The sequence below is a fragment of the Balaenoptera acutorostrata genome, chromosome 2 (genome assembly GCF_949987535.1).
Source record: "Balaenoptera acutorostrata chromosome 2, mBalAcu1.1, whole genome shotgun sequence".
NCBI lineage: Eukaryota > Metazoa > Chordata > Mammalia > Artiodactyla > Balaenopteridae > Balaenoptera > Balaenoptera acutorostrata.
The window spans coordinates 65,217,573-65,245,528 of NC_080065.1; the positions used below are offsets into that span (position 1 = coordinate 65,217,573).

At 34.0% G+C, this 27,956-nt stretch overlaps 1 protein-coding gene across 2 annotated transcripts in view; it reads right to left on the bottom strand.

Moving 5' to 3' along the window:
- The window catches only part of AP3B1 (adaptor related protein complex 3 subunit beta 1), a 258,068-nt gene that overhangs the window by 136,251 nt on the left and 93,861 nt on the right, over positions 1-27,956 (bottom strand). For both annotated transcript variants that reach the window (XM_057541135.1, XM_057541134.1), the window contains 7 exons: positions 18,400-18,555; positions 14,737-14,834; positions 12,787-12,841; positions 12,628-12,699; positions 10,551-10,613; positions 7,866-7,998; positions 803-912 (listed from right to left, as the gene is read on the bottom strand). In XM_057541135.1, the coding sequence (XP_057397118.1) occupies positions 803-912; positions 7,866-7,998; positions 10,551-10,613; positions 12,628-12,699; positions 12,787-12,841; positions 14,737-14,834; positions 18,400-18,555 (687 nt within the window). The remainder of the gene's footprint in view (positions 1-802; positions 913-7,865; positions 7,999-10,550; positions 10,614-12,627; positions 12,700-12,786; positions 12,842-14,736; positions 14,835-18,399; positions 18,556-27,956) is intronic.

A 27,956-nucleotide genomic window follows, 5' to 3' on the forward strand; every position in this document is an offset into this window, starting at 1 on the left:
AAACCAAAGTCTACCATAAAAGGGGATGCAGTACTACATTCTACAACATGCATGAACCTTGAAAACACTCTAAGTGAAAAAAGCCAGACACAAAAGGCCACTTATTATATGATTCCATTTGTATGAAATGTCCACAATAAGCAAATCCACAGCGACAGAAAGTAGATTAGTGGTTGTCAGGGGCTGCAGTAACGGGAGGATCAGGAGTTTCACGTTAGGAACTTGATTTTAGGGATGATGAAAATGTTCTGGAATTACAGAGTGGTCATGGTTGCACAACCTTGTGAATATACCAAAAACCACGGAGTTACATACTTAAAAGGGTGAATTTTATGGTATGAAATTATACCTCAATCAAAAAAACAAACAAACAAGATCTGGGCACTAGGTGTGCTCAGCGGTACTGGGGTTATTATTGCATGTAGGCCCTCTTAAAGGACAGCATTAGGAAACAGATGTTTGTATACCCATGTACGAATTCATTTGTGTACATACAAATGTGTATAGACACACACATACATGCATATACACTCCAACACATCTAGCTCTCCATATAAAAACCCATGAAGTTCACATTGATATCTCCAATTCCAAGCCAATACTGCAGTATTTATTGTATCCTTCCCTTTTTTCAGATTTGTGATCCCCTTCCACAACAGTGTGGAATCTTAGAACAAGGAGAGTTCAGCTCTCTTCACCATTATACTTCAGTATGTCTGTTTATTTTAACAAAACTATAATTTACTGAATAAAATTCGGCTGAATTGGTACTAAAAGCAAAGATCTCTTAATTGGTACTCACAGTGATACTGTCCAAGAGTTTGGCCATATGTTTAATAATTTCACCATGTTGTACGGGTTGCATTTGCAGTAATTTCTTAATAACAACCACACTTTCAGCAACAACTATTTCTGAAAAAAAATTCACATTATGCATATTAAATATGTATAATTCAATTCAAACTCATTATTCTTGGTAAAATGTAAATTTAAATTAGCAAAACATTCTACATGTCTTAAATGACTAGGTGAAAACTATAACCATGAGTGTACATCTAAATTTGGGGGGGGTGAACCTTCATCTAAAGTAGGAGGGTATACTTTAATTTCTAACTTCTGTTGTTGTCTCCTAGCTTCTGATATCCCTTTCTAACCTCTGCTTCTTTAATTCAGAAAAGCAAAGTGAGGTTAGATTACACAATCACCATAATGTTCAACTGTCTTTGGCTTTTAATCACAGCTCTCAAATACTGTTCTTTGATTCCTAGCAGTTATATAGTGGTAATCAAATACTTAGAATCTACATAACATTTTTTCAATTCTAAAGAAAATAGCAAACTTTAAAAAAATTCTTTAAGTGGTATGTCTAGAAAAGTGAGTAGCACGTATTATTAGTAGTAGGAAAGGTGTTACGATAGAAATAGCATGGACTTCAAGCCAGAAAGAGTGGGCTTGTGAGCTAAACCGTTTCCATTTGATGCATGAATCCACTCTCTGCATTTCTTGGCCCAACTCTGTGCCCTGAGAGGCTGACTTCTGTGGACTGTATCAACCAGATTCCTTTGTCCCTCACTTACAGCTATGTTTAGCCAATAGGAAGCACCAGCAAGAAATCAGGGGGCAGGAGAGAATATTTATTATCCTGGATCCCTCTCCTGCCAGACCTCCCTGGCAGTGCTAGTATTCCTCTATTGAAGGTTTCAGTTCCTATGAGTGGCTCTCTCCTTCAGGGTCTGTTAAGTGTCCTGACTCCTCAAACCGCTTCCCTTCAATTCTACATATGGTAAAGGCTTCCCACCGTTGCTACCCTGCGAGCCCCAGGGTGTTACAGTATATCTTGTTGGTTTCCCTTAATCCCACCCACAATTTATAAATAAATAGTTCCTTCATTAAATTCTCTTCAATTGTCCCTTTTAAGTGTATCATCTGTTTCTTGCCAGGGCCTTAACTAATATAGTAATTGGTACTAGGAGTGGCTCTAGGAAGCAGATCCTCAAATTGGGATTCTGAGATTGAGTTATCACAGGCTAATCACTGGTCCAGAGTTACGATTTTAGTGGCACTGGTAGAGAAATGTCATAAACTAGTAAGAGCACCTGACCTAATGGAATGAATCTTATATAAATGATTACTAACGTTACTGATGCCAAAGAAATACACCAACACTGCCTTTACTTATTATTCTGGCATTTTTATTAATTGAGATTCATGGATATTAGAGATTCCCCTGGCAAACACATAGGTTTATTTTAATATTATTCTGGAAATATACCATGACTTGTGTTCTGTTACTCTTTTTCTCTGAAATATATTTTCTTATCTAGCTCCGTTTAAGAATATAAGCAAAATTTTTTATCATTCTAATTATTATTAAACATATGTATTTCATATTATATATGTGTGTGTATATACACACACACACACACACACACACACACACACTTCTTTCTCCCTGGGAATGATACATTAATATTTCATAATGTTTCAGTTTACAAAATGATATATTTCTCTTTAATTCTCATAATAACATATGGTAGATATCTTATTATCATCTTAAAGATGAAGAAAGAGAAATGCACTGAAGAATTCAAACTCAGACCAGAATGTACCATTTTATCTCTAATGTTCTATGTTACTATGAGCAGGTATTACTTTTATAGAGACCACCTCTTGGAGCTATGAGGAAAACAGAAACAAATCAGAATGAGACTCTGCCCTCATCAAACTTACACTCTGCTAGGAAACATTAAGTGGTTATGTAAGCAATTACCATGCAAAGTAAAGTATGGTTAAGTGTGGTTTTGAAGAATCCATAGTAAAAAATTTATCTTTTTAAAATATATTATTGTAAAACTAGCCTAAGTAAAAGAAAAAAAAAGTTGTATAATTTTAATAATCCACGTGTAGAGGCAGGGTTGGCTATAGTTGAAATAAATTTGGCATTATTTACCCTTTGGTGGCACTTTAGTTTCCTATTGTTGTTGTTATAGATTACCACAAACTTAGTGGCTTAAAGCAACACAAATTTATCATTTTACAGTTCTGGAGCCAGAAGTTAACACAAGTCTTGTGGAGCTAAAATCAAGGTGTTAACAGGACTAAGTTCTCCACAGAGGTTCTAAGGGGAAATCTGTTCTTTGCCTTTTCAAAATTTTAGAGGCTACCCACATTCCTTGGCTCAAGGCCCCCTGCCAGCAAAGACATCATTCTAGCCTCTGCTTTTGACATCTGATTTTCTTGGTTACATTGGGTCCAAGATTATTGGATGAATAATCTCTCCATCTCAAGAATTTTTTTTTTCTAACGTGTTAGTTTCTGCTGCATAACAAAGTGAATCAGCTATATGTATACATATATCCCCATATCCCCTCCCTCTTGTGTCTCCCTATCCCACCCCTCCAGGTGGTCACAAAGCACGGAGCTGATCTCCCTGTGCCATGCAGCTGCTTCCCACTAGCTATCTATTTTACATTTGGTAGTGTATATATGTCCATGCCACTCTCTCACTTTGTCCCAGCTTACCCTTCCCCCTCTCTGTGTCCTCAAGTCCATTCTCTACATCTGCGTCTTTATTCCTGTCCTGCCCCTAAGTTCGTCAGAACCTTTTTTTTTTTTTAAGATTCCATATATATGTGTTAGCATACGGTATTTGTTTTTCTCTTTCTGACTTACTTCACTCTGTATAACAGACTCTAGGTCCATCCACTTCACTACAAATAATTCCATTTCGTTTCTTTTTATGGCTGAGTAATATTCCATTGTATATATATACCACATCTTCTTTATCCATTCATCTGTCGATGGACACTTAGGTTGCTTCCACGTCCTGGCTATCGTAAATAGTGCTACAATGAACATTGTGGTACACGACTTTTTTTGAATTATGGTTTTCTCAGGCTATATGCCCAGTAGTGGGATTGCTGGGTCATATGGTAGTTCTATTTTTAGTTTTTTAAGGAACCTCCATACTGTTCTCCATAGTGGCTGTATCAATTTACATTCCCACCAACAGTGCAAGATGGTTCCCTTTTCTCCACACCCTCTCCAGCATTTATTGTTTGCATCTCAAGAATCTTAATCACACCTGTAAAGTTCCCTTTGCCACATTAGGTAACATATTCACAGGTTCCAGGCATCAGGATCTGGAAATCTTAGGTGTTGGGTTGGAGGTGGAGGGTGTTATTCTACCCTACCCAGGTGCCTTCTCATCCCCTTTGGGTAATTCCACCCTACTTTTCCTTTATGCTACCTCCTGGTTTTCAAAGACCTCAGCACTGCAGTGGTACTCCACCACAAGTACAAAGTGATCTTATGTTCTGGGCCTTACCAAGCTTTCTCCTTGTCCTCAACAGAACTTAATGGTCCTCACTCTAAGAAGTATAGCCTACTATTTTTAAACATTTTAATTTTATTTTGGTAAGAACACTTAACATGAGATCTACCCTCTTAACAAATTTTTAACCATATGATACATTACCGTTGACTACAGGTACAGTGTTGTACAGTAGATCTCCAGAGCTTATTCACCTCCCTTAACTAAAATTGATGCCTGCTGATTAGTAGCTGCCCATTTCCCTTTTCTTCTAGCCCCTGGCAAGTACCTTTCTGTCCTTGGATTCTATGAATTTGACTATTTTAATACGTCATACAAGTAGAAACATTCAGTATTTGTCTTTCTGTGACCAGATTATTTCACTTAAGTTTCTCAAGATTAGTACAGCCTACTATTATCTTCATTTTACAAATGAGGAATCTGAAGCACAGGGAGATTGGGTAATTTATTCAAGACAAGATTAACATTCAAAAATAGGTAGTCTAGTTCTGCATGAGAGCCGACAGCTGGCAATTGAGTAAGTGGTCAATATACAGGAAGACTATAGTACACTTGTTTATTATTGCCTCCCTCCATTAGGCTGTGAGCTCCTTATGGGCAGAAACTTTCTATAGGCTGATGAATATCTTATTCATCTATTCTACACATACTAAATACCTCAACTGATTCGACTTTTCAACAAATGCCTATTCTATTATATAAAACAAACAAAACAAAAAATAGTCTTTTGCCCCAATTCTTTTAGTTTACAGTAGATGGTAAGAAGGTTATTCAGACAAGCAAATTTTGCTAATATATTACCTAAAGAAAATTAACTGAGGAATTAAATTATCCTAAGTCAAGTGAAATGCAGATTTCTCCTTAAGGTCTTTAAGAAATTTGTTTATCAGTGAAACTTACATAGTGATAATGGACTATTTTAGGGCAACCTTCAAGTCTGCCTAGAAGTCCTGTCCATGCCAAGAAGGAAGAAGACAACAACAACAAAAACCCTAGAGGTCAAGAAGAATATATTAAATATATGTAAAAACAATGGAGTCTCAGTGCTGTCCCTGGGGTTGTAAGATACATTATCTAAAAAGATGATGAGGTATTCATACTAACATAAAATCAAAGAGTCATAGACCCTTAGAGGGCCAAAAGATCTTACAGATTTTAAAGAAACTGAGGCCTCATTCACAGCATTTATTCCTAAAAACAGATCTTTCAATAGGAAGAGAAAGGGACTCTGTTGTAACAATTGACCATTTTAAGTTAAAAATATTATTACGTTCTTTAATGTCACTAAGCCAGTTTCCAAACTATGAAAGTGAAGCACATATGATAAACAGTTAAAGAATCAGGCAAATGATGATTGTGAAATCAGAACCTGAAATATACAATTTAAGTTTCTTAATATTCAAAGCAGAAAAAAAATCCACGGTTATAAACAGTTTTGATTTACCAAAAACAAAAGCCTGAACATTAAAATGTCAGAGTTTAAATGAGTAAATCTACCTTGAAGAGTGATTATAAATTATATTAGTTTCCCATTGACTAATTATAAAATGATCTATTCTTCCCTTAAAAGTACTACAGGGTATAGAATATTCATCTTCTAAATCAAAGTCAATAAAAAATTAAGAGTTTGGGATTAACATATACACATAACTATAAATAAAATAGATAATCAACAAGGACCTACTGTATAGCACAGGGAACTCTACTTAATATTCTGTAACAGCCTAAATGGGAAAAGAATCTGAAAAAGAATAAATATATGTATATGTATAACTGGATCACTTTGCTGTACACCTGAAACAAACATAACATTGTAAATCAACTATACGGCAATATAAAATAAAAATTTTTTTTAAATAGATAAAAGCAAAGCTTGCTAAAAAGAAAAAAGTACTACAGGGGTACAGAATATTCATCTTTTAAATCAAAGTCAATAAAAAATAGTTTTTGAGAAATTAATGTGTTAGAAAGTCTAAGTAGAAACAACTGCTTTAAAATCCAGCTTGAAAATTTCACATGAGAAAAAGTGGTCAAAATATAAAACTGACAAACCTTAGATCCATTTTGTATTTGAAAGAACTAGCCAGTATTCTAACTGATTTGTGGTGCTTTTTGTATGCAATCAAATTGAAGTGTGTCTTGTTTGATCAAATAGAAAGTCATTATTAAAGACATAGGAAAATGAAAACATATTTTTTAACTCACATTTTAAAGTGTGACATAGAAATAGAGACAAAAAGGATGTTATTGTTAAAAGTAGAAATAGATAAAAATGGATGACATTTAGCACCCTATCCTCTGTAGTTACCTTCTACAGTCAATTTTTTTTAAAAATCTATTTCCTTGATAATTTTTCTTGCCACTTATTTGAAGTTACAATACTGCATATAGAAAAATGTTCTATCCATCATAATATCTTGAATTTACAGGTTAAAATTTATAATTTTATGCCTACAGGAAAGATCATTCTTATTTGGGGATAAATTTTGTTTCGAATTTTTTTTCATTAGAAGTATTTACAATAATGTTACAGCTTTCTAGAGATCTACATCTGGAAAAAGACAATTAGGTGTAACATAGTAAAAAGTTACTTTTCAAATAAAATATAAAAAGTAATCAATTTTGTTATGTTTCACCTTATGGTTGCTATGTCATATATGCCTGGGTCTAGATATGACATAATTATATTTAGAATTCCACAAATAATTTCAATAATTTTACACAGAAAATTATGCTTTTCCTTAAAAAAATCCCTTGTTTTAATCTCATTTTAATTAAATAAATTATTTTAAAGGTGAAAGCTGAATCATTTTTCTTTCTTTCTTCAAAAGGTCTTATTTATTCTAAAGCCATATCATAGAAATAACAGACATTTACCACAGAAAGTATGAAATCTAGATTATGTACTTTACTGGATATTACCTATCCAGTTTTACAAAATGTTTAGACACTGTTTGGCTTAAAAACATGAAGCTGTTCCAAACTGATGACTTTTAAATCTAATTAATCTTGAATATAAAATTATTAAGTGACTTTCTGGAAAAAAACTTTGGAGTTACACATTTACATACTTTTTTGATCTAGTCTTTATAACTTCTCATGTTGTAAAGTCATTTGCCTGCTTTTAGCACCCTCTGCAGGTGAACCAATATTATACATGACATATGTCATTAAAAAGCAGTAAAATAGAACCTTTGTGGAAAGGGTGCAATGAAGGTGATTAAATTGTGAAGAAATAAAATAAACAAATTATACTTTCTTAGTTCTGGTCAGGCAAGAAAATTCTGTTTGTACGTTAATTATCTAATTTACTAAAACAACAACAAAAACTGTGTGTGTGTGTGTGTGTGTGTGTGTGTGTGTGTGTGTGTGCGTATTTCAAAGATAAAATGTTACTATTCATTGTAACCATGCTACTGACATACAGGAAAAACTAAAATGCAATACTAAAAAAGAAGTTACAATCTGTAGATCATACCAAGAATACTGAAATGAGAAATTATTTGAAAATAAAATGAAGCTGTCAACTTACCATCCCTGTTGGACAGCAGACACACCAGGCCAGTAAGGCATGTGTCAGTGACTTCTGAGATGTTGGTGGCACATCTGCCTATAGTCTGAATAGTGGCTGCTGCAAACTGTTTATCCTGGCTTTTCACATAGGTCTAAAAAATCATCTCAGTTAGTTCATACATTGGCACTATCAAGTGAACAAAAAAATCCCTAACATATTAAGCTCTGTCAGAATATAAGAATTCTAGAATACATAATCTTCTCATCTAAAGGCATAACAAGAGGTCCAACTCCTGAATTAATTTAGTTCTGTTTTTTCACTTAAAGAATGTGGCTACAGAAGAGGCACATTTTCAAGCCAGGTTCATTCACCTGTGGCTACAGTGGCTTGTGACTCCAGAAGAGATAGTGGGGAGCAGTCACCCAAGGACAGCAATTAGTTTAAGTGCAAGGTTGAAAGAGATGATGAGAACCCTCTCTTTGGAGGTTTCAGTTCATTTAACCAGCAGCATCTGTGAATCTATGAAAAAAGGGTTGCTTTTTCAGAGATACTAAAGCTAAAAATTGGGAGAAGAGGAGGAAAAGGATCAATATGCCACTGATAAACATTTTATACTTTCAAAATGGTATCTGAATGGTAGTAACTGCAACAGCTACAGTGAGTAGCATTCCAATAAAGATTTTATAAATACTTGATTTGCAACAAAATAAAACACCACACTTTTGAAAAAGATTTTCTTGAAAAGAATGCTTTAAAAATACACTGTAAACCATATATTTATATAAACTTAAAAAGAAATTAATCACTTATTTATTACAGACCTAAAGAATTTCACTTTGGTTATAACTTTCCTAATTTAAAAACTAAGCTTTTATTGTATACAGAAACAAATGTATTTTTAATAAATATGCATATTTATATACATTACATATAAATGGAATTTAAAATCCCATTTTCAACTGAAATTTTAAAAAATGATTCCCAACCTCAAACGACAAGTACATAATGTAGAATTAACACCACGTTCATCTAACATGCAAAACAGGATATGCATTTAAATGGTGCCTAAATGGCAAATGGAGGAGAAAATCCAAGAATATCTAAAAGACACACGAATTTAGTGAAAATGGTACCAAAACACGATTAAATGTTGAGGAAATAAATTAAACAAATTAAACTCTCTTAGTTCCATATAGGAAAGATCAACTGTATTTAAAACCATTTCCCAGTTGATTATCTAATTTCCTCAGTTACAAAAAACTGAGTCTTTAGAAAAGTTGTCTATTTTCTCAAAAAGTTATGAATAAACTGTACACATCTATGAACATAACCCATAAACACAGAAATAAGGTAAAATATAGACAGTGATAAAAAAGGATACATGAAGAAAGAATATATTAAAAAGTCTGACTAAACAATGGACCTTACTAAACATCCTGATATTAAATGAAATGACTAGATCACCAATATCCTGAAACAGGTAAATAATGCCATAAAATTACCTGAGACTCCTTCCCTACAACCCCAGTAACCCTGACATAAGCAGAAAATAGACAGCAAAAGGACCCCCAAACAGATTACACAGATTACACATGATAAGAGGAAAAGCAAAAACTGCAAACACAAAGACAAAAACTTTAAAATAAAGTCAAATTTAAGCAATGTTCTATACCACAGATTACTAGATAAGAACTTGAGATACTACATTTTCTGGTATGTAAATATAAGATGAGCAGATATCCTAATTTTACAAGGACTTTTTCTAGAAAAATATATAGCATGAAAGTATAGTAATTCAGTTACAAAATTATAAAGCATGAATATGTTATAATATTCTACTACCCCTGTTAAAAGTGTAAGATCACACAGTTAAAAAGAAATACAATGTCTATATGGCTAAAAAGAAATTTAATGCAGGCATATAGAATGACTATGGCAACAAAATAAGTTAAATCTATAAAAGCTGGGAGTTGACAACAATTTTGTGATTTGTGTGTAGCATGTGGTATACTTTTGCTAAGAAAACTGCTGATGAGACGTAAAACCCGTACTACTGATATGAGGTTTTCTATTACTGTGCTCCACCACTAAGTCTTCAGAGCTAACCCTTTCATCATAAAGGGCATAAGATCCATGAGGTAACTTTTTAGTATTTTGGGGGGATGTGTAGCTGGGAAGCATCTCATCCGACAGCACACATGATTTAAAAAATACAGCAAAACAAAACATTAACAACAATTTAAAAAATCATGATGAGGCCAATTTTAAACCAATTTTTTGGAGCTATACATGAAGCTAAGAGGACAATGTCTGAAACAGTAGTAGGCCAATCAAATAGGGACAACCATGTAAGAAGTGAAGCCATTTTCATGAGTATAGCATATAGCATGGACTATGATGATGACAGCACAAAAAGATAGAATCATTACAGTGACTTATTTTCAAACAAGGAGTTATAAACCAGTCTCTCAAATTCTATGATATGAAAACATGAAAGGGACTACCATTCCATTTCCCTTAAATTTTAGATTTGTAGTTAATGTTTATTCTTGAAAATTTATAAATTTATTAGTTGTCAATCTTGCCCCAAATCACTGTTTTATTTATACAATTACACATATCTAAATTGAGAAAGATATATATCTTACTTTAAACTGAACAGATGCTTTAGAAGTTATTGTATAATTAGCTCTGTACACAAACCTGAAATTCTCGAAGAAGAGTTGATATGTTGGCTTCATTTGCCAAGTTTGTCAAAATTTCAAGCTATGATAGAAAAAAGAGAAAGTAAACAGTTTAAAACACACAAAAAAAGATGAATTTAATAAAGGTTATGCATTTAATAGAAAGGTAATTTCTGTTTTTAAAAAAAGTTACACTATTACAAATGTGAGGCATTATACTCTTCAGGTGAACTTTGTCTCCCTACACCTACAAACAGAGAATAATTATATAGTGTCTAAAAGTAATTACAAAAAGGAGAATCCTACGTCTTCCTTAGTTGTTTCTCCCAACTTTATAGTTTATATCTAATTAACCTAAACAACTTAAGGTAGTTTTATTTCTTTTTCTTTTAATAATAAAGTTAGAAAACGACTTGCCCTCCATGTAATATCTGTATATTCCAGATACCAATTAATGCCCTTATTTAGTTTTTCTTCATCTTACCATCTCAAATATCTAGAGTTTAATTCTCTCTTCCAGATTTACAGTTACAAGAAATATGCAATTAAAATCTCATCTCCAATAGGCTTGCTAAAAAAATTTCGGTTTCTACTCATAAAAAAATATTCAATTAATCTGAAGGAAAGCTTCAAAAAGGAAAAAAGGAACAGAAACAGATGGGACAAACAAAAAACAAAACACAAGATGTAGACATAAACACACTCATATCAATAATTACATTAAAAGTAAATGGTCTAACACTCTAACTAAAAGGCACAGATTGTAGCAGTTCTTTATATATTCTGGATAGTAGTCAATTTTCAGATATATGTACTGGAAATATCTTCCCCTAGATTATGAATTGACTTTTCATTTTATTTTGATGAGAACATTTTAATTTTCTGTACAATTTTAAAAAACAATCTCTAATGTACAGAAAAGGTAAAAAGCAGTTTTTATCTGAACTATTTGAGTCCAGAGTCATCAAAATGATACCACATCATCTCCAAACACATCTGTACATATTTTCTACAAACAAGGACACTGTCCTACAGACCACAATACAACCAAGAAAACCAGAAAATTAACACTGATACATCATATCTATGCAATAATAACTTACATTTAAATTTCACTAATTATCTCAACAATGTATAAAAGAAGAATCCAGATCCATATCATACATTGTATTTAGTTGTCTCTTTAGTCTCCTTCAGTCTGAAAGTTTCTCAACCTTTCTTTTGACCTTCACGAAGTGGACACTTTTGATGATTACAAACCAATTATTCTGTAAATTTATCCTTCAATTTGGGTGTGTCTTAGTTTTTCGTTTTTTGTTTTTTTGTGATTAAACTCAGTTTCCATGTGAAGAACCAATCTTTCCAATATTTACTGAATAGTCTACTAATGAATAGTCCTCACTGGTTTACAATGTCTCCTCTCTTGTATGGTACATTTTGATATACATAGATATGTTTCCAGGCTTCATATTCTATTCCACTTATTTTTCTATCTAAATATCACACTGTTTTAATCATTATAACTTTATACCCATAACTATATTCTATACTGTAGTTGCCATTCCCTGAACACAACACTCTTTCATAATCCCTTGTGTTAGCATAAAATGTGCCTTTCTCCTATACCCAATGCTACAACCTCCCAATCAACTTACCTACCAACAACAAAAAAACTGACGAAATCACGTTATTCTTTTTAGATCCACTCAAACATCATCTTTTCCACCAGTCTTTTCTAAATATCCCAGAGAATTAGCCCCATCTTTCTCTTTTTCCACAACACTCAATTCAAACCTCTTTATCACTTAAAACACATAGTGCTGAAATTATCTATTTCCATGTCTGTCTCCTTCACATACTTCACATACTGTGAGTTATTCAAGGTACAGGTAGCACGTCTTAACTTTGTATTATTAGAATGTAGCACAGTAATTAGTATATAATAATGTAGTTTAAAAAGCATAAAGAAAATCCCTCAATGTATCTATTTAAAAAAAAAAAAAGGTCTCCATTTTGCAGATGCTAAACCAAAAGTTACAGCAATAGCATCAAAGTAAACATGCATTAGAGTATCTGAAAAATAAGAGCATGCATACCTTCAGTATCTTGATCATAGTTGGATCGGTTGACCTAACATAAAAACTCTTCAGATAAGGTTCAAACATACCCTAGATTACAAAAATAAATATATAAATACATTTATGGTACTAGTGTATTCATTTCTCTCTTGAATTTTGTGTTCACAATGTACGTACCTTTCTTTGAATTGACATAGTTGCTATATTCTGTAGGACAATATACTGCACCTCCCTAGAAATTAAAGGAGAATTTTCACTGGGTATATTCTCCAATGAAATATCTTTAAGTAAACAGTACATTAAAGAAAAAGAATCAGCAATAAGACTCATATTGAGTGGAACTCTTAAATATAATATTGAAAAGTTTTTAGTAAATCTTAGATATTTATGCCTTCTTTTAAAAATACATTTTCCCTGTAAACTATTAAATTAGATTTGATTCATCATGAGGAAGAGTTAAAACAAATTTTATAATACTGTATTCCTAAGATGTAGAGTCAATACTGTAGCTGCTCTGAACACGTGCAAAGAAAGTATTCTTAGGGCTAATGGAACAAACATGACCACAGTGTTAATACAACTCTTGACTGGAAGGCTCACCATGTGCCTCAATTCTGCCCAGAGTGAAAGATAGATTTTTTAAAAAGCCATGTTATTTTACGTCCAATTATCTAAGAAATGAACATGGAAATGAATCTGGTATAATGCTTCATGTGAAAGACGCATTCCAGATCCTTCTTTGAACCAGCTATGGAAAACAAAAATTATTGAGCTGTTAAAAGGGAAAGAACGACTGACTACGTATAAAGACAAAGGAAATAGTATCTTACTAAAGAATGGCAAAAGCCAAACTAGGGCTAAAGTTGTGGCACTAAGTTTGAGTATGGATGAAAATAAATATTTACCTTTCTCCTTCCAACTCTAATAGCATAAGTACTCAATGGAAAAAATTTTTTTAATTTAAAATAACTAATTACTGCAAAATATCCAGGGTAAGCTAAATAACTTGAAACAATAGTATTCTTAAATATAGAAAACAAAACAAATGGCAAAATCTTTTTAAACACTGAAAGTATATGCCACAGGAACTCAAAGTTTTCTGAATTGTTGACCTGAACTGCAGAATTATAGAGAGGTAAAATTAAAGAGAAAAGTATTCTGCTATCTATCTATCTATCTACCTACCTACCTACTACCTACCTACCTATCTCCAGGAAAAGAAAAGAGTATGCATTTCTTTAAAATAAGTAGCTATTAAGAACATAGCTCTTGGGCTTCCCTGGTGGCGCAGTGGTTGAGAATCTGCCTGCTAATGCAGGGGACACGGGTTCGAGCCCTGGTCTGGGAAGATCCCACATGCCGCGGAGCAGCTGGGCCCGTGAGCCACAATTGCTGAGCCTGCGCGTCTGGAGCCTGTGCCCCGCGACGGGAGGGGCCGCGATAGAGAAAGGCCCGCGCACCGCGATGAAGAGCGGTCCCCGCACCGCGATGAAGAGTGGCCCCCGCTTGCCGCAACTGGAGAAAGCCCTCGCACGAACCGAAGACCCAACACAGCCAAAAATAAATAAATAAATAAATAAATAAATAAATAAGAAAATCCTTTAAAAAAAAAAAAAAAAAAAAGAACATAGCTCTTTTCTTAAATAGAACACACTATAGTAATTAAATATTGTAACTTTACAGGAAGCAGTAATTCTGTCATAAACTACATAATTCAGCATATGTATTGCTTTATATAAAGTCATGTATAATTACACTAAGTCAATCTGATAATACATTTAATATAGTTTTTCAGTGATTCCAGACTTAATAGAACTCCCAAACATTATTATTGCCACACCTAGAAATATCAAACACTAATACTAGGCTACTGGTTAATAGCATATACTATATGCCAAAAAAATATTTTCAACTTCTTTGGGCTTGAGGTTAAAAAACCTTCAATATTTAGCATTAACTTTGAGATCAGTAATCTAAAGGCTTTTATAATAATCCCCTTAAGTATGAAATCTCATTGATAAAATACAGTCAGAGCTGCATGTTAAATGCCTAAGAGACACATTTTATTTGTTCAAACATTACTTTTAAAGTAATACAAAAGAAAACACATAAAAAATCATGTCCTACCTATTGCTACGAAGTAAACGCACTAGTGATTTAGAAATAATGCCAGCTTCCGATTTTGGTGCTATGTGCCAATACAGCTGAGCAACTGCCATAACCACCTAAAAAGCAAAGCAGAGAACAATAAGAACTATAACAGTTTCATACTACAGTTTCAAAGTATATTCTTACATATTATTTCCTTTAACTCCTACAAAATTGCTGTGAAATAAGATGAATATGTTGTTACCCTATGTAGCAGGTTGAATAGTGTTCCCCTAAGAGTGTCTACCCTCAGAATGTGACTTTATTTGAAAATAAAGTCTTTGAAGATGTTATTAAGGCAATGACCAAGGTGAGATCATACTTGATTGGGGGGCCCTAAATCCAATGTGAGTGTCCTTATCAGAGACAGAAAAGGACACACAGAGAAGAGGCAGTATGAAGATGGAGGCAGAGACTGCACTGAGGCATGTAAGCCAAGTAATGCCAAAGATTGCTGGCAACCACCAGAAGCTAATTTCTCCCTAGAGCCTCCAGGAGGAACCAATCCTGTTGACAACTTGATTTTTAGACTTCCGGCCTCCTGAAATGTGAGAGAATACATTTCTATTGTTTTAATCCACTCAGTTTTTGGTAATTTGTTACGGCAACCCTAGGAAGCCAATAAATCCTCAGAAAAGAAAATGAATGTTAAACGAACTACTCGAAGTCTGACAGCCAATACATGGCAAAGCTCAACACACACTCCAAATCCCATACTCTTCCTAGTGCAGCTGCTGCTCTGAGACAGGGAATGAAACCAGACACTTAAAGATAACAGCAGTAAGTAGGTTAACATTTTAAAAACCAAAAAAAGTCAGTATATTTAAGTTTTAATTAAGGGGACTCTATTAAAACAATTCCTCTGAAACAGCAGCATTTGAAATGATCTTGCTTTTCAAAATGCAGAACCTTAAAAATAGTCTTTGGTTCAAAGCTATTATAGGGGTAATCAGAATTTCTCTGTCATAAAATATAAGAGTACTATGTTTCCCCTACATGCCTCTACACTTAGATCCAGAGATCAAAAGTGCAGACTTCCCACTTGCTGAAAGTATCCAGTTCAGCGTGTGGCAACTGCAGATAGAGAGCTACAGAAATTAATCATCCTACCTTTGGTAAGGAAGATATATTAATACTACTTTACTTCTGCTTGAACTATAAAGTTCTAATAAGTATATGGCAGGAGTTTTACATATGCCTAAAGAGTATACAGTACCTGAGGGTGCTCAAAACAAAAAGTTTCTTCTAAAACTAAGAAACATTTTATAAAAAAATAGAGTTACAGGATCCTCAAGTTACTGCTGTATGGCATTTTTGTGTACATTTTTTTAGATGACTGATTTATAGCTTTCAGACATTACTTGGGGATTTGAGGAGTTTAAGGATATCTTATTTCTTAACTTGTGATCTACAAATACACTTTAATTATACAAGAAACTTCTGAATTTAAAATCTTATTAAGAAAAACTCAATTAATGATTGACTTAATCTACAAATAGGTGACAGTCATTTTTTAAAAATATTAAAGCATACAGATGGCTAATAAGTATTAGCATATGACAGAAGAGAAAGCTGAAGCTTAATAAACTGTACTTTCTGTATGTGTCAATGTTTTTAAGATTCTAGATTCCACTTAGTACGTCATCTGTTCTGATACATTAATTAGGGCACTCCCAAACCCAAAAGGGCTAAAGGATCTTCTTTTCCCCAATATTTACAAATCTAACAGTTTTTAAATCTCTTCAATACCCAAAATTTGACATTTATAGTCTAATTTGTAAAAGCCATGAGGGAAGCTCCCACAACTCCAAACTCCAAAACAACTAAAAATATACCTCATAGGCCTTCGGCAGTTACATTATGTATGTTCATAAGAAAGTACATCCTATAAGAACTTTTCTATTTCTAACCATTCCTCCTCTGTCACCTTACCTAGACTGTCCAAACAGCCTCCCAACGGTGCTTCCAGCATCTCTTATCGCCAATTCAATCTACACAGCACTGACAGACTAAGTTTCCTGAACAAATTCTCAAAGTCTCTCTTGCAAGTTGAGAATAAGGCTAAACCAAAGAACCTCTATTCACAATTCTTCAAAAGCCAACCTTTATATACATTTAGCAGCATCAAATAAGCAGGATACTAAAAGGTATTGGAACAAAAAATAAACTACCTCTATTTGGTACACAATCAAACAAGCGGGGAACCAAAACATACTGGTACAAAAAGTACAAACCACCTCTATTTGTTTCACTATTCAAGAACATTTTTGATCAGTGAGTATTTGAACTATAAAACCAATTTCCAAGACAAAGTTAAATTAATAGTGAGTCAATTATAAAGTAGTTTTAGGTGGCAAGTTACAGTACTTAAGTACCATCAGGTCAAGCGAGACCATACTAAAATATAAGCATATTTTACAACATTAATAAAATAACATATGTGTTATTATTGTGCATGGTACTTAATCATGATTTAGAAACTAAATACTAGGTATTAGATAAAAACTTCCTAAGACACATATACAAAGCTCTAGGGACCAAATTCTCAAGCATCAGAAAACAAAGGAAACTCTCATTTTCAAAGTTTTTACTACTTGAACAGAACGACTCATTAAGAATTTTTTTAATTGAAAGAAGTTTAAGAAAATGTTGAACTTGAATTCATCAAGCCTTACACAAAACTTCCAGTTAACAGGAAACACAGGATATAGAAAAGGAAGTAACCAGACAAATCCAGAGGAACACTCTGCAAGACTTGAGAGGTTTAAAAGAAGTAACAACCAGACCCAATGCAGCACAACTGATTTAGATGAACGAGTTATAAAAGAATTTAAGACAAATTGGTATTAAATGAGATGAAATTGTACTGAAATAGAAATAGAGAACTGACTAGAAAAAAAAACAGGTTAAAAAATACTATGTGTACTATGATTTTTATCTTGGTTTAAAAAATATATATGTATAGACATACACACATGTGAAATAGGTACATTTATGCAGAAAAAAATCTGGAAAAAACTGCATTAAGATATTATAACAGTGATTTCTGTGTGATGGGAATGTAATGGTTTAATTTTATTTAATTTTGCTAGTCTGTATTTTCTAATTTTCTACTGTGTACATGTATTCTTCTAAAATATAAAGGGTTATTTAAAATAAAAAGATGTAAACAACAACAACAACAACAAACTTAGGATCCAAGTAAGGATGATTTTTAATTATTCCTACCAGCTAAAATTTTTATATGAGGCATTATGCTAGGTGCTTTTACTACATGTTAGTCTCTTCAAAACTCTTATCAGGTAAATACAAATATTATGTACTGATAGCAGATTAAGTACTCACAACAACAATCCAGTAGTAGAGAAATATACACAGTCCTCCAATCAACTGGTAAACATCTTGAACTTATATCTTAGGAATCCAATTAACAAAACCACAAAAAGGAAATGAAGTCCAGTAGGCATACAGCTACCAAACCAAGTAATCCTATTAAAACCTGCTTTTTAGTATATAAACAAATAAACCAACAAATGCTCCATTAGCACACTCAAAAATAAAGACTTATTTACTGAACTTACACACTTTTAACCACTGTTTTAAAAAATCTGTGAATTATTTCTTATAATGGTTTTTACATACCGCTGCATTCCTGCTCTGAAGCAAAGGCTTTGTATTCCGAATTAAAAGTCTATGGTCTGGATCCATAGTATATAGCTTCTTCCTTCTGTCAGTCTTTCCCTTCTGTTCCTCATCAGAATCATAGAAATCCTTTTCATTGTCCTCTAGACCATCACCCTACAGGAAAGAAATCCAATCCCAAGATTAGTTCAGACCTGGGACAGCCCAAATATTACACAAAGAAAACTTTTTAAAAAACATTTACAATAATGATAATATTTTACTATAGAATACTACTGTTGAGGCAATTTGAAATTAGTATGTTACCTATATGGAAGAAAGGCCTTGCTTTTTCTCATATTTTATGACACAGTAACTGTCTTTTAGTGCAATAGATTATACTTTTATATTATATAGTAAACTTCTGAAAATATTAAATTACCATAGAAATACCCACAAGCTGCCCAAAGGGAAAACCTAACCATTAAATTCTAACAAAGCCTAGAATATGAGACTACCCAAAACCTGAAAACTGTTTCCATAAATTATCAGTCACTCTGTAACTGAATCAAAGGGTCAGAAGAAAGAAGAAAATTGTTTGAACTGCAACATGAATAAAAGAAATCATTAATAAAGTTTGACAGGTTAAAAATTGGTAATTAAGTAGATCCCTGTGTTGTCAAGACTCAGTTTGAGATTTATGTGGTACCCTGAGAGTTGATTCTATGTTTTTGTTTTGTACTTTTCATTTGAATTCCTTATTATCTCTGTCAATAAAATCAGCCTATCGGTATTTAGTCCTAAAAATAAATAAACAAACAAACGAAAAAAGCACACAAAGACAATAATATTTAAGTGGATCCAATGCAACTACGGTTTAGAGGTAATTTCTGTTACCAAGTACTTGAAACATACTTTCCACTTCTGGGAAGATGGAATAGATATACTTTTTCCTATTCCTCTCGCTAAGTACAACTAGAAACCCAAGACATTATATATAAAACAAATATAAAAAAGAAAAGACAGAGAAGAAGAAAGACTGGATAGGGATCTAAGGATCCAAAGAATGACACAACAGTGAGTTCCTTGGATTTTCATTTTTACCTCATATATCAAAGACTAGGTGGAAGAGAAGTGGGTAACACAGAAAACCAACAAGTATAGATGAAACAAACCCTCCAAAAGCCTGTTCTCTGTAGCCAAAGGACCAAGAAAGGGAAAGGGAAAGTCTAGCAAGACAGAAAACTTTTTAAGAAAATAACTGCTCTAGTGCAGCCAACACTAGAGAAAAAAACCATGACCTTACCCCTAACCCCACCAGCAAAAGCTGACATGGAGAGCCTAGATTTCCACCCCTCCCCCCAGGATGTAATAAGAGCCCCAACTTTCCCACTGGGGTGGTATCAGAAAAGGCCAAGATGGAACTGAGACTTTAATCCCCACCAGGTAATGAGGCACCTCCATGGTGGGGAGACCAAGTAGGGAGCTTGGACATCCAAGCCTACCTATCAGTCGAGGTAACTTTATCCCTCCCTGCTAGGCTAGTACAAGAGGATGCTTAGTGGACACTCCCCTCAGGACTTGAAACATCACCAGCCAGTGGTAACAAGGACACACCACTCTGTGCTGTCAGTGGAAGACACATGTGGAACAGTAATGAGGCACTTCTATACCTCCCAGCCAGAAAGCTATCAGGGGAATAATAGTGGGGAGCCAGATCCCACATTCACCCACAGTCATAATGAGCACAATCTACCTGAGATATCAATGGAGGCTGAGTGCGGAACCAGGACTTCTACCATGACCTGGCAGTAATGAGGTGGCATGCACCCCACCCTTCTCTGCTGGAATGGTGTCAAACAAACCAAGCTAAAACTGAAAGCTTGAATAAGATCCATAATCTCATAATATCCAAAACGTCCAGGTTTGGAAAAAAAAAAAAAAAATCACTCACCATTCCAAGAGCCAGGTAGATCCCAAACTGGATGAAAAAAGATAAACAGTAGATGCCAACACTAAGATGATAGGGATATTAGAGTTATCTGATAAAGATTTTAAAGCAACCATCATAAAAATGTTTCAGTGAGCAACTAGGAACATCCTTGAAACAAATGAAAAACAGAAGGTCTTAGAAAAGAATTATAAAATCTAAACAAAGAAATAGAAGATATAAAGAAAGACCAACAAGAAAGGTTACAACTGAAAAATACAGGAACCAAAATTAAACAATAAATGGGATCAAAAGCAGTACTGAGGACCAGGAAACCATCAATGAATTAGAACACAGAACAACCGAAATTACCCAATCTGAACAAAAGAGAAAAATGGAGAATGGAGAATGGAATGGAAGACCCATCTGTCTCCTCTCCAAACCCCCCCAAAAAGAAATCTTTTTCCATGGAGGAGCTGGTTAGTAGTGATCTTGAAGAGACAGCTAGCAGTGGAAGTCTTACCAAGAGGAAGAAATCTTTCCCCAGAGAGGGAACCAGTTAGTGACCCTGAAGAGTCAGGAAACAAGAGGGTCCCCAAGAAATAGAGGAAATTCTCTTCCAAGGAGGAGCCACTCAGCAGTGGACCTGAAGAGGCTGCTGCCAGTAGGAGTAGCAGCTCCAAGAAAAACAAAAAGTTCCGAAAGCTCTCCCAAGAAAATTAGAATGGACATTTCCCTAGTAGGGCATAACTTGCAGAGATATTTCCCAACCCATCCCCTATAGCGCAATAAAAATTAAAAAAAAAAAAATACACGGAGGACAAAGATAAGGGGGGAAAAAAAAAAAAAGAACTTCAGGGACCTGTGGAATTATAACAAAACAGCTAAAATATCCTATCATCTGAACCCTGGAAAGATTCAGATGATGGGTGGGGCTTAAAGAGTACTCCAAGAAATAACAGCTGAAAAATTCCTAAATTTGGCAAAAGACCTAAAACTACAGATGGAATAAAGTGAGTAAAGCCTAAACAGGATAAACCCAAAGAAATACAAAACAAGACATATAAGCCAAACTTCTGAAAACTAAAGATGAAGAAAAAGATCTGGAAAGCAGCATTACAGAAAGGACACTTGAGAGGATGAGGTAATGGATCAGGGAATGTCAGTGACAAGGATGAAAATGCAGGATAGATTTAAGAACTACTTAGAAGCTGAAATCAACAGGATGCAGTGACTGAACATAAAGAACAACATCGGGGCACTTAACAAGGATGTCCCCATTCCCAGCTTGGATGACAAAGCAGATGATGATAGTACCAGTCAAGATAATCTTGTCTCGGAGTATCTCTCTTTTCCAAGGCTGCCTGCTAAACAAACATCCTTAAAAGATAGTCCAGAACAAAGCCTATTAATGCCATTACACAGAAGAGCAGAAAAAATGAGAAAAACACATGAAGGATTATCTCCCAAGTGTTTATTTTGTTCATGACTGATCTGCCCCTATTCTTCAAAGTGAACCTTCTTTTTATAATTAACAATTTCTCCCAGCAAAAAAAAAATTTATAATTTGTGATCTCTAATCATTTTTCCTTCAACATGGCATAACATTTTTTTAAAAAAACATTTATATAGCTAGGTACAGAGTTCTTAGGGTTGACAACAAAAGCACAGCCCATAAAAGAGAACACTGATAAATTAGATTTCATCAAAATTAAAAACTCCTGTTCCATTAAAAAAAAAAACCTCTTAAGCGGAAGAAAAAAACAAATTACACATTGGCAGAAAATATATGCAACTACATATGAAACAAGGGGCTAGTATCTAGAATATAAAGACCACTCCCAAAACTCAACATTAAAAAAAACAATTCAGTTTAAAAAAGGGCAAAAGATATTCTTACGGACTGAACTGTGTATCCCCTAAAATTCTCATGTTGAAGCCTCAATGCGACCATATGCTAAAGTTGGGACCTTCAAGGCTAAATTAGATTATATCAGTGGTACCCCAATCCAATACAACTGGCATCCTTATAAGAAGAGAGAAAGGCATATGAGAACACAGCAAGAAGGCAGCCATCTGCAAGCCAAGGAGAGGAGCCTTGGGAGAAACCAAACCTGCTAACACCTTGACCTTGGACTTCTAGCCTCCTGGAGGAACTGTGAAAAACTATGAGAAATAAATTTCTGTTTATTTAACCAGTCTGTGGTATTTTGTTATGGCAGCTCTAGCAAACTAATACAGACATCAGTAAACAATTACTAAAGGGGATATACGAATGGCAAACAAAGCACATGAAAAGATAATCAACTTCATTAGCTAATAGGGAAATGCAAATTAAAACTACAGCAAGGTGGTTTTGTTATGGCATATATATCAGAATGGCTCTTATCTAAAATTAAACTTAAAAATAGTGATACCACCAAATGATAGTAAGGAAGTCCAGGAAAAGGATCATTCATATGCTGGTGGTGAACGTAAAAGGTTACAGTCATTCCGGCAGGTTGTCAGTCTCTTACAGAACTAAACCTGTATTCACCATACAACCCAAAAATTGCACTCTTGGGCATTTATCATGGGGAAATGGAAATTCTCACAAAGATCTCTACACAAAATATTCATAGCAGCATTATTCCTATTAGCCAAAATGGAAACAACACAGATGTCCTTCAATGGATGAATGGTTAAACAACTGGTTAAGCAAATGGTTAAACATCTATGCCATGGAATACCACTCAGAAATAAAAAGAAACAAACGACTGATACACACAATGCTGATTAATCTCAGAGAAGTACACTGAACTTGAGTGAGCAAAATTAATCCTAAAAGGTTACATACTGTATGATTCCATTTATATAGCATTCTTGAAATGACAAAATTATAGAGATGGAGAAGAAATTAGTGGTTGCCAGGGGTTAAGCGGGAGCAGGGTTAAGCACAGGGAAGAAAATGGGTTTAACTATAAAATGGTAACATGAAGGATATTCGTGATAGAAATGTTCTGAATCATGATTGTATCAATGTCAATATCAAGGCTGTAATACCTTACTATAGTTTTGCAAGATGTCACCACTGGAGGAAAATGAATAAAGGTTACACCAGATCTCTCTATATTATTTCTTACAACTGCATGTGAATCTACAGTTATCTTAAAAGAGAACATTTAATTAAATAAAATTAAGGAGAAAAAAAATCAGTAACTCACTTGAAAGCAATTTGCATATATTTATTGTTAGATAACAATAAAAGAAATTATTTAAATTGTTATAGGTTAATATCACTTAATGAATTATGTTTTCCTTGTTAAGTGCTTACAGTTAAGACACAATCTTTGCTTAAATATCACTGAAAACACTTTTCATCAAAAAATATGACCTTTAGTTTTCTTAGAAGTAAGCGTAATATTATCTGAGTGTTTTTTAAATCCACAATAAAAAAAAAATCTTAAGAAATTCTCCAAACAAAAGAAACTCACCAAATTTATGCTTTGAAAACAAAAGGCACTTTAAAAGTAATACCCATATTTGAAAGTAAACTATAAATTATAACATTTATCATCTGCTCTGAATACACAATTCAAAACAAATTACTTGTCTCTTCATGCTTAAAAAAAAAAAGGACTACAACTGAGACACTTTTCTATCAAGGCCAGACTTGAGGGTCTTCTCCTTTATGGAGCTTCAGACTAAACTGATTCTATTAAGTGCATTAATAAACCAATAAAATGATACACAAATAATCTCATTCTTTAAACATAAGCACTCACCTACAATCTTTACTGAATGTTAATCAAACAAATGTTCAAAATATACCTAAAACTGATAATATGATGAAACGGCTGTATTAACACAGCACTTTCCAGTTCTCCTTCTCTACTAGCTCTTTATTAAAGTTCAATTACATTATTTTAATAAATATTTGTATTGTTTATTTTACTGTACAAGTATTTAGGATTATGGTAGTAATTACAGTAAAAAGATTATAAAGGGGCTTCCCTGGTGGCGCAGTGGTTGAGAATCTGCCTGCCAATGCAGGGGACAGGGGTTCGAGCCCTGGTCTGGGAAGATCCCACATGCCGCGGAGCAACTAAGCCCGTGCGCCACAATTACTGAGCCTGCGCGTCTGGAGCCTGTTCTCCACAACGAGAGGCCGCGATAGTGAGAGGCCCGCGCACCGCGATGAAGAGTGGCCCCCGCTTGCCGCAACGAGAGAAAGCCCTCACACAGAAACGAAGACCCAACACAGTCATAAATAAATAAATAAATAAATAAAATTAAAAAAAAAAAAAAAAGATTATAAAGGAGTATTTTTTTTATTAGTATCTTTCCCACATCCAAAGATTTTACAAAGCTATTAAGTAAAACTTCTACAGATTAATGCTTCATGATATGTTTTATTAAAGATCCGTAAATTAATTCTTTCTTAACATTTAACAGTAAATAAATTAGTATAATTTACTAAAATGAAAGGGATTCTTTGAAACAGTACAAAGTTTTAACAGCAGGATTTTTGGATAACAAACACGAAGAACATGTTGCTTAATACCTAAAATAGTTATTGATATCAATTATTATTTCAAAGTATAATCCCCTCAAAAGAAACCTTCTCTTACACTTTTTATGAAATTTCAATTTGGTTCTATTGCTATGAGAACATCATGGCATGGCTTTTTAGATCTGGCTGCTAATTACTAACTGTATATATACACCAACAGCATAATTCCTTTAGTTTGAACTAGAAGGAAAAAAATTTAATGACTCATGTTTTCATGAGGTTAATGAAACAAATGAGATGAGGTTTCCACACAGGATGGAAGCCAATCTCCAATAACTTTATATCTGAATCTGTGCCACTGCTAGCTGTTTTCTCAGGTTTTCAACCCACAGGAACAGACACTGGCCAAAACAGAATGGAAGCTGGATGCAAACAGCCAGAATGGGTAATACTAGGTCATGCCAGTTCAGTATCGGGGTTGCCTCTATGACCATGTTAAATTACTTGACCTCCCCTTGTCTTAATTTACTCATTTGTAAAATGGAATAAAAGCAGTATCTATATCATGAAAGTGTTCATAAAGATTGATTAGTTTAGTGAAGGTTATATAAGCCCTTAGTGCCTAGTGCATATTAAACACTCAAATAGTAGCTATTACCATTGCTTTTATTATTAAATGTTTTTCTAGAAACTATGACCTCACCGTAAATCAAATATCCCTAGATGCCAAATATGAAGAAAAATTTCCCCCTAAAATTATCCCTCAGAAAAGAAACTGCCTCATATTTGAGAATTTACAAAAATATCATGAGGCTTTTGTACAACTGCTTCATTTTGAACCAAAATGTACTGTTTGGGGAATTCATTACACTGAAACAACTTTAATCAATGCCAGTTATAGATGCTTAAAAGAAATCACAAACTCCAATGACAAAATGTCATTAAAAATAAGACTTGAAAGATTACTTTTTAAAAACAGGTAATACAGGATTACAGAGTTCTACTTCTAGAAATAAGCAAATTGGAATAACCCTTACAGCGAGCTAGGGAAGAAAAATGAAACACACCTGTCTGAAGGCACTGAAAAGTTAAAAGAACAGTGATGAATTATGCAGGCAAGATCCAGAAGAAGTAGTAAACCAAGAAATCTGACTGACATTTGGAATTGTTTTTCCCCCCAAAGGATTGTTATTACATAACAAAAAGCCGAGACGCCCAAAGAGCTTTTAGCAGATTCACAAAAATTACAGAAGCAAAAGTTGGAGGTCAGGATCCACCAAAAACAAGATTCCTAACTCTCCCTAGGTCTTTGGTTTAAAATCCTGAAAGTCTATATCCTAGAGAGTAAAGATGATAAAATTAAAGCCCACCTTTCAATCATGTCAAATCTATAACTGAGGTGATTAAAGGAACTCAGATTGCTGATACCCTTACCTAGTAATATTCCACAAGCAAACCAAACCCATCATCCAAAGCTTCAAACTAGTTCAACAATTTTTCAGAAAGTAAGTAAGGAAAGAGGGAGGAAAATAGGGAAGAAAAGGCAGAGTCATTAAGGGTCAGGATATTGTTTCCATTTGGGAGGGAAAGAAGGATATTAAGTGGAAGGTGTCAAAGGAGGGGCTTCTGAAGTATAATTACTGTTTTTTAATCTGAGTACTCGTTACATTGGGGTCTTCAGTTTACAAAAATTCATGAGGCCATTTGCTTCTGACACATATACATCATCTATTTCTACTTGAATAAAAATTTTAAAATTATGCATGTAAGAAAAAAAGACAGGGAATTCCCTGGTGGCACAGTGGTTAAGAATCTGCCTGCCAATGCAGGGGACACAGGTTCGAGCCCCGGCCCGGGAAGATCCCACATGCCGCGGAGTAACTAAGCCCGTGCGCCACAACTACTGAGCCTGTGCTCTAGAACCCGTGAGCCACAACTACTGAGCCCATGTGCTGCAACTACTGAAGCCCACATGCCTAGAGTCCATGTTCCACAACAGGGGAAGCCACCTCAATGAGAATCCCGCGCACCGCACCGAAGAGTAGCCCCCGCTCACCACAACTAGAGAAAGCCTGCGCAGAGCAACAAAGACCCAGCAGAGTCCCCGCCAACCCCCGAATAAATAAATTAATTAATTAATTAAATAAACAAGTAAGGTAAACAAGATATAATCAGAAGGATGTTTAGTCTGCTTAAGGATAAATACAGATAAAATAGGTTTCAAAGATGCTGAAATCTATAGAAAAAAATTTCCATTTGCTCAACTTAGTATACTAATTGTACATCATATACATAAAAAAGGAAGACGAACCAATTTTAATACAGCACCATGTGTATCTGAAAACAATGTTTTAGAAATACTTTGTTTTTAATGGAACTGCTTAATTTTTTAACGTATTCTGTACCTTCTAATATATTTCTTATCTGGAAATTGATAAAATGCAGTTTCAATTTACACAATACATCTATGAATTTGGAACTAAGTAGAAAGGTCTCCCCTACATAGCTGAAACAGCAGTTATGAAGACTTTAGGTATTATTCTAAGTATAAAGTTCTTATGCAGAGTATATTATGTATTTAATTTTAACCATCTATCTCCTGATACTCAGATAATATAAGGTGTAATGTAGAAAGAAAAAAATATTAAGTTATGTCTTTCATTCTCTGTCAAGGGGCTGGAAAACAGAAAACTGTTTTAGAAGTGTTTACATCAAAAAGGTTTAAAAAAATCAATTATTACACGTATTGTTTGTATTGAGCCTAGAGAAATGAGGCATTATCATACCGGGGGTTTTTAATGGGTATTAATTAAAATATTTTATATTGTGGCTTATGTTGGCAATTTTTCTAAGCCTCATGGTCATTTAAGTAATGTCACCTTTACTACAATAAATTACTCATATGATTATTACAAAGAGAACCATTTAACAGCAATCTGACTGATGTAAAAAACATTAATGAACCTGTAAAACCTGCTCTTTTGCACTTTGGAAAATGGCTGGTTCTAAAACTAAGGCAGTTAAAATAAATCTAGATCACCAGGTACTTAAAAAACAAACAAACGAAAACAACTCCCTAAGACCAAAGCTGAAAAATTTTAGCAGTAGAATGATGACAGTATTAGTTCATAACCCAAAGGATAAAAATATCTATGA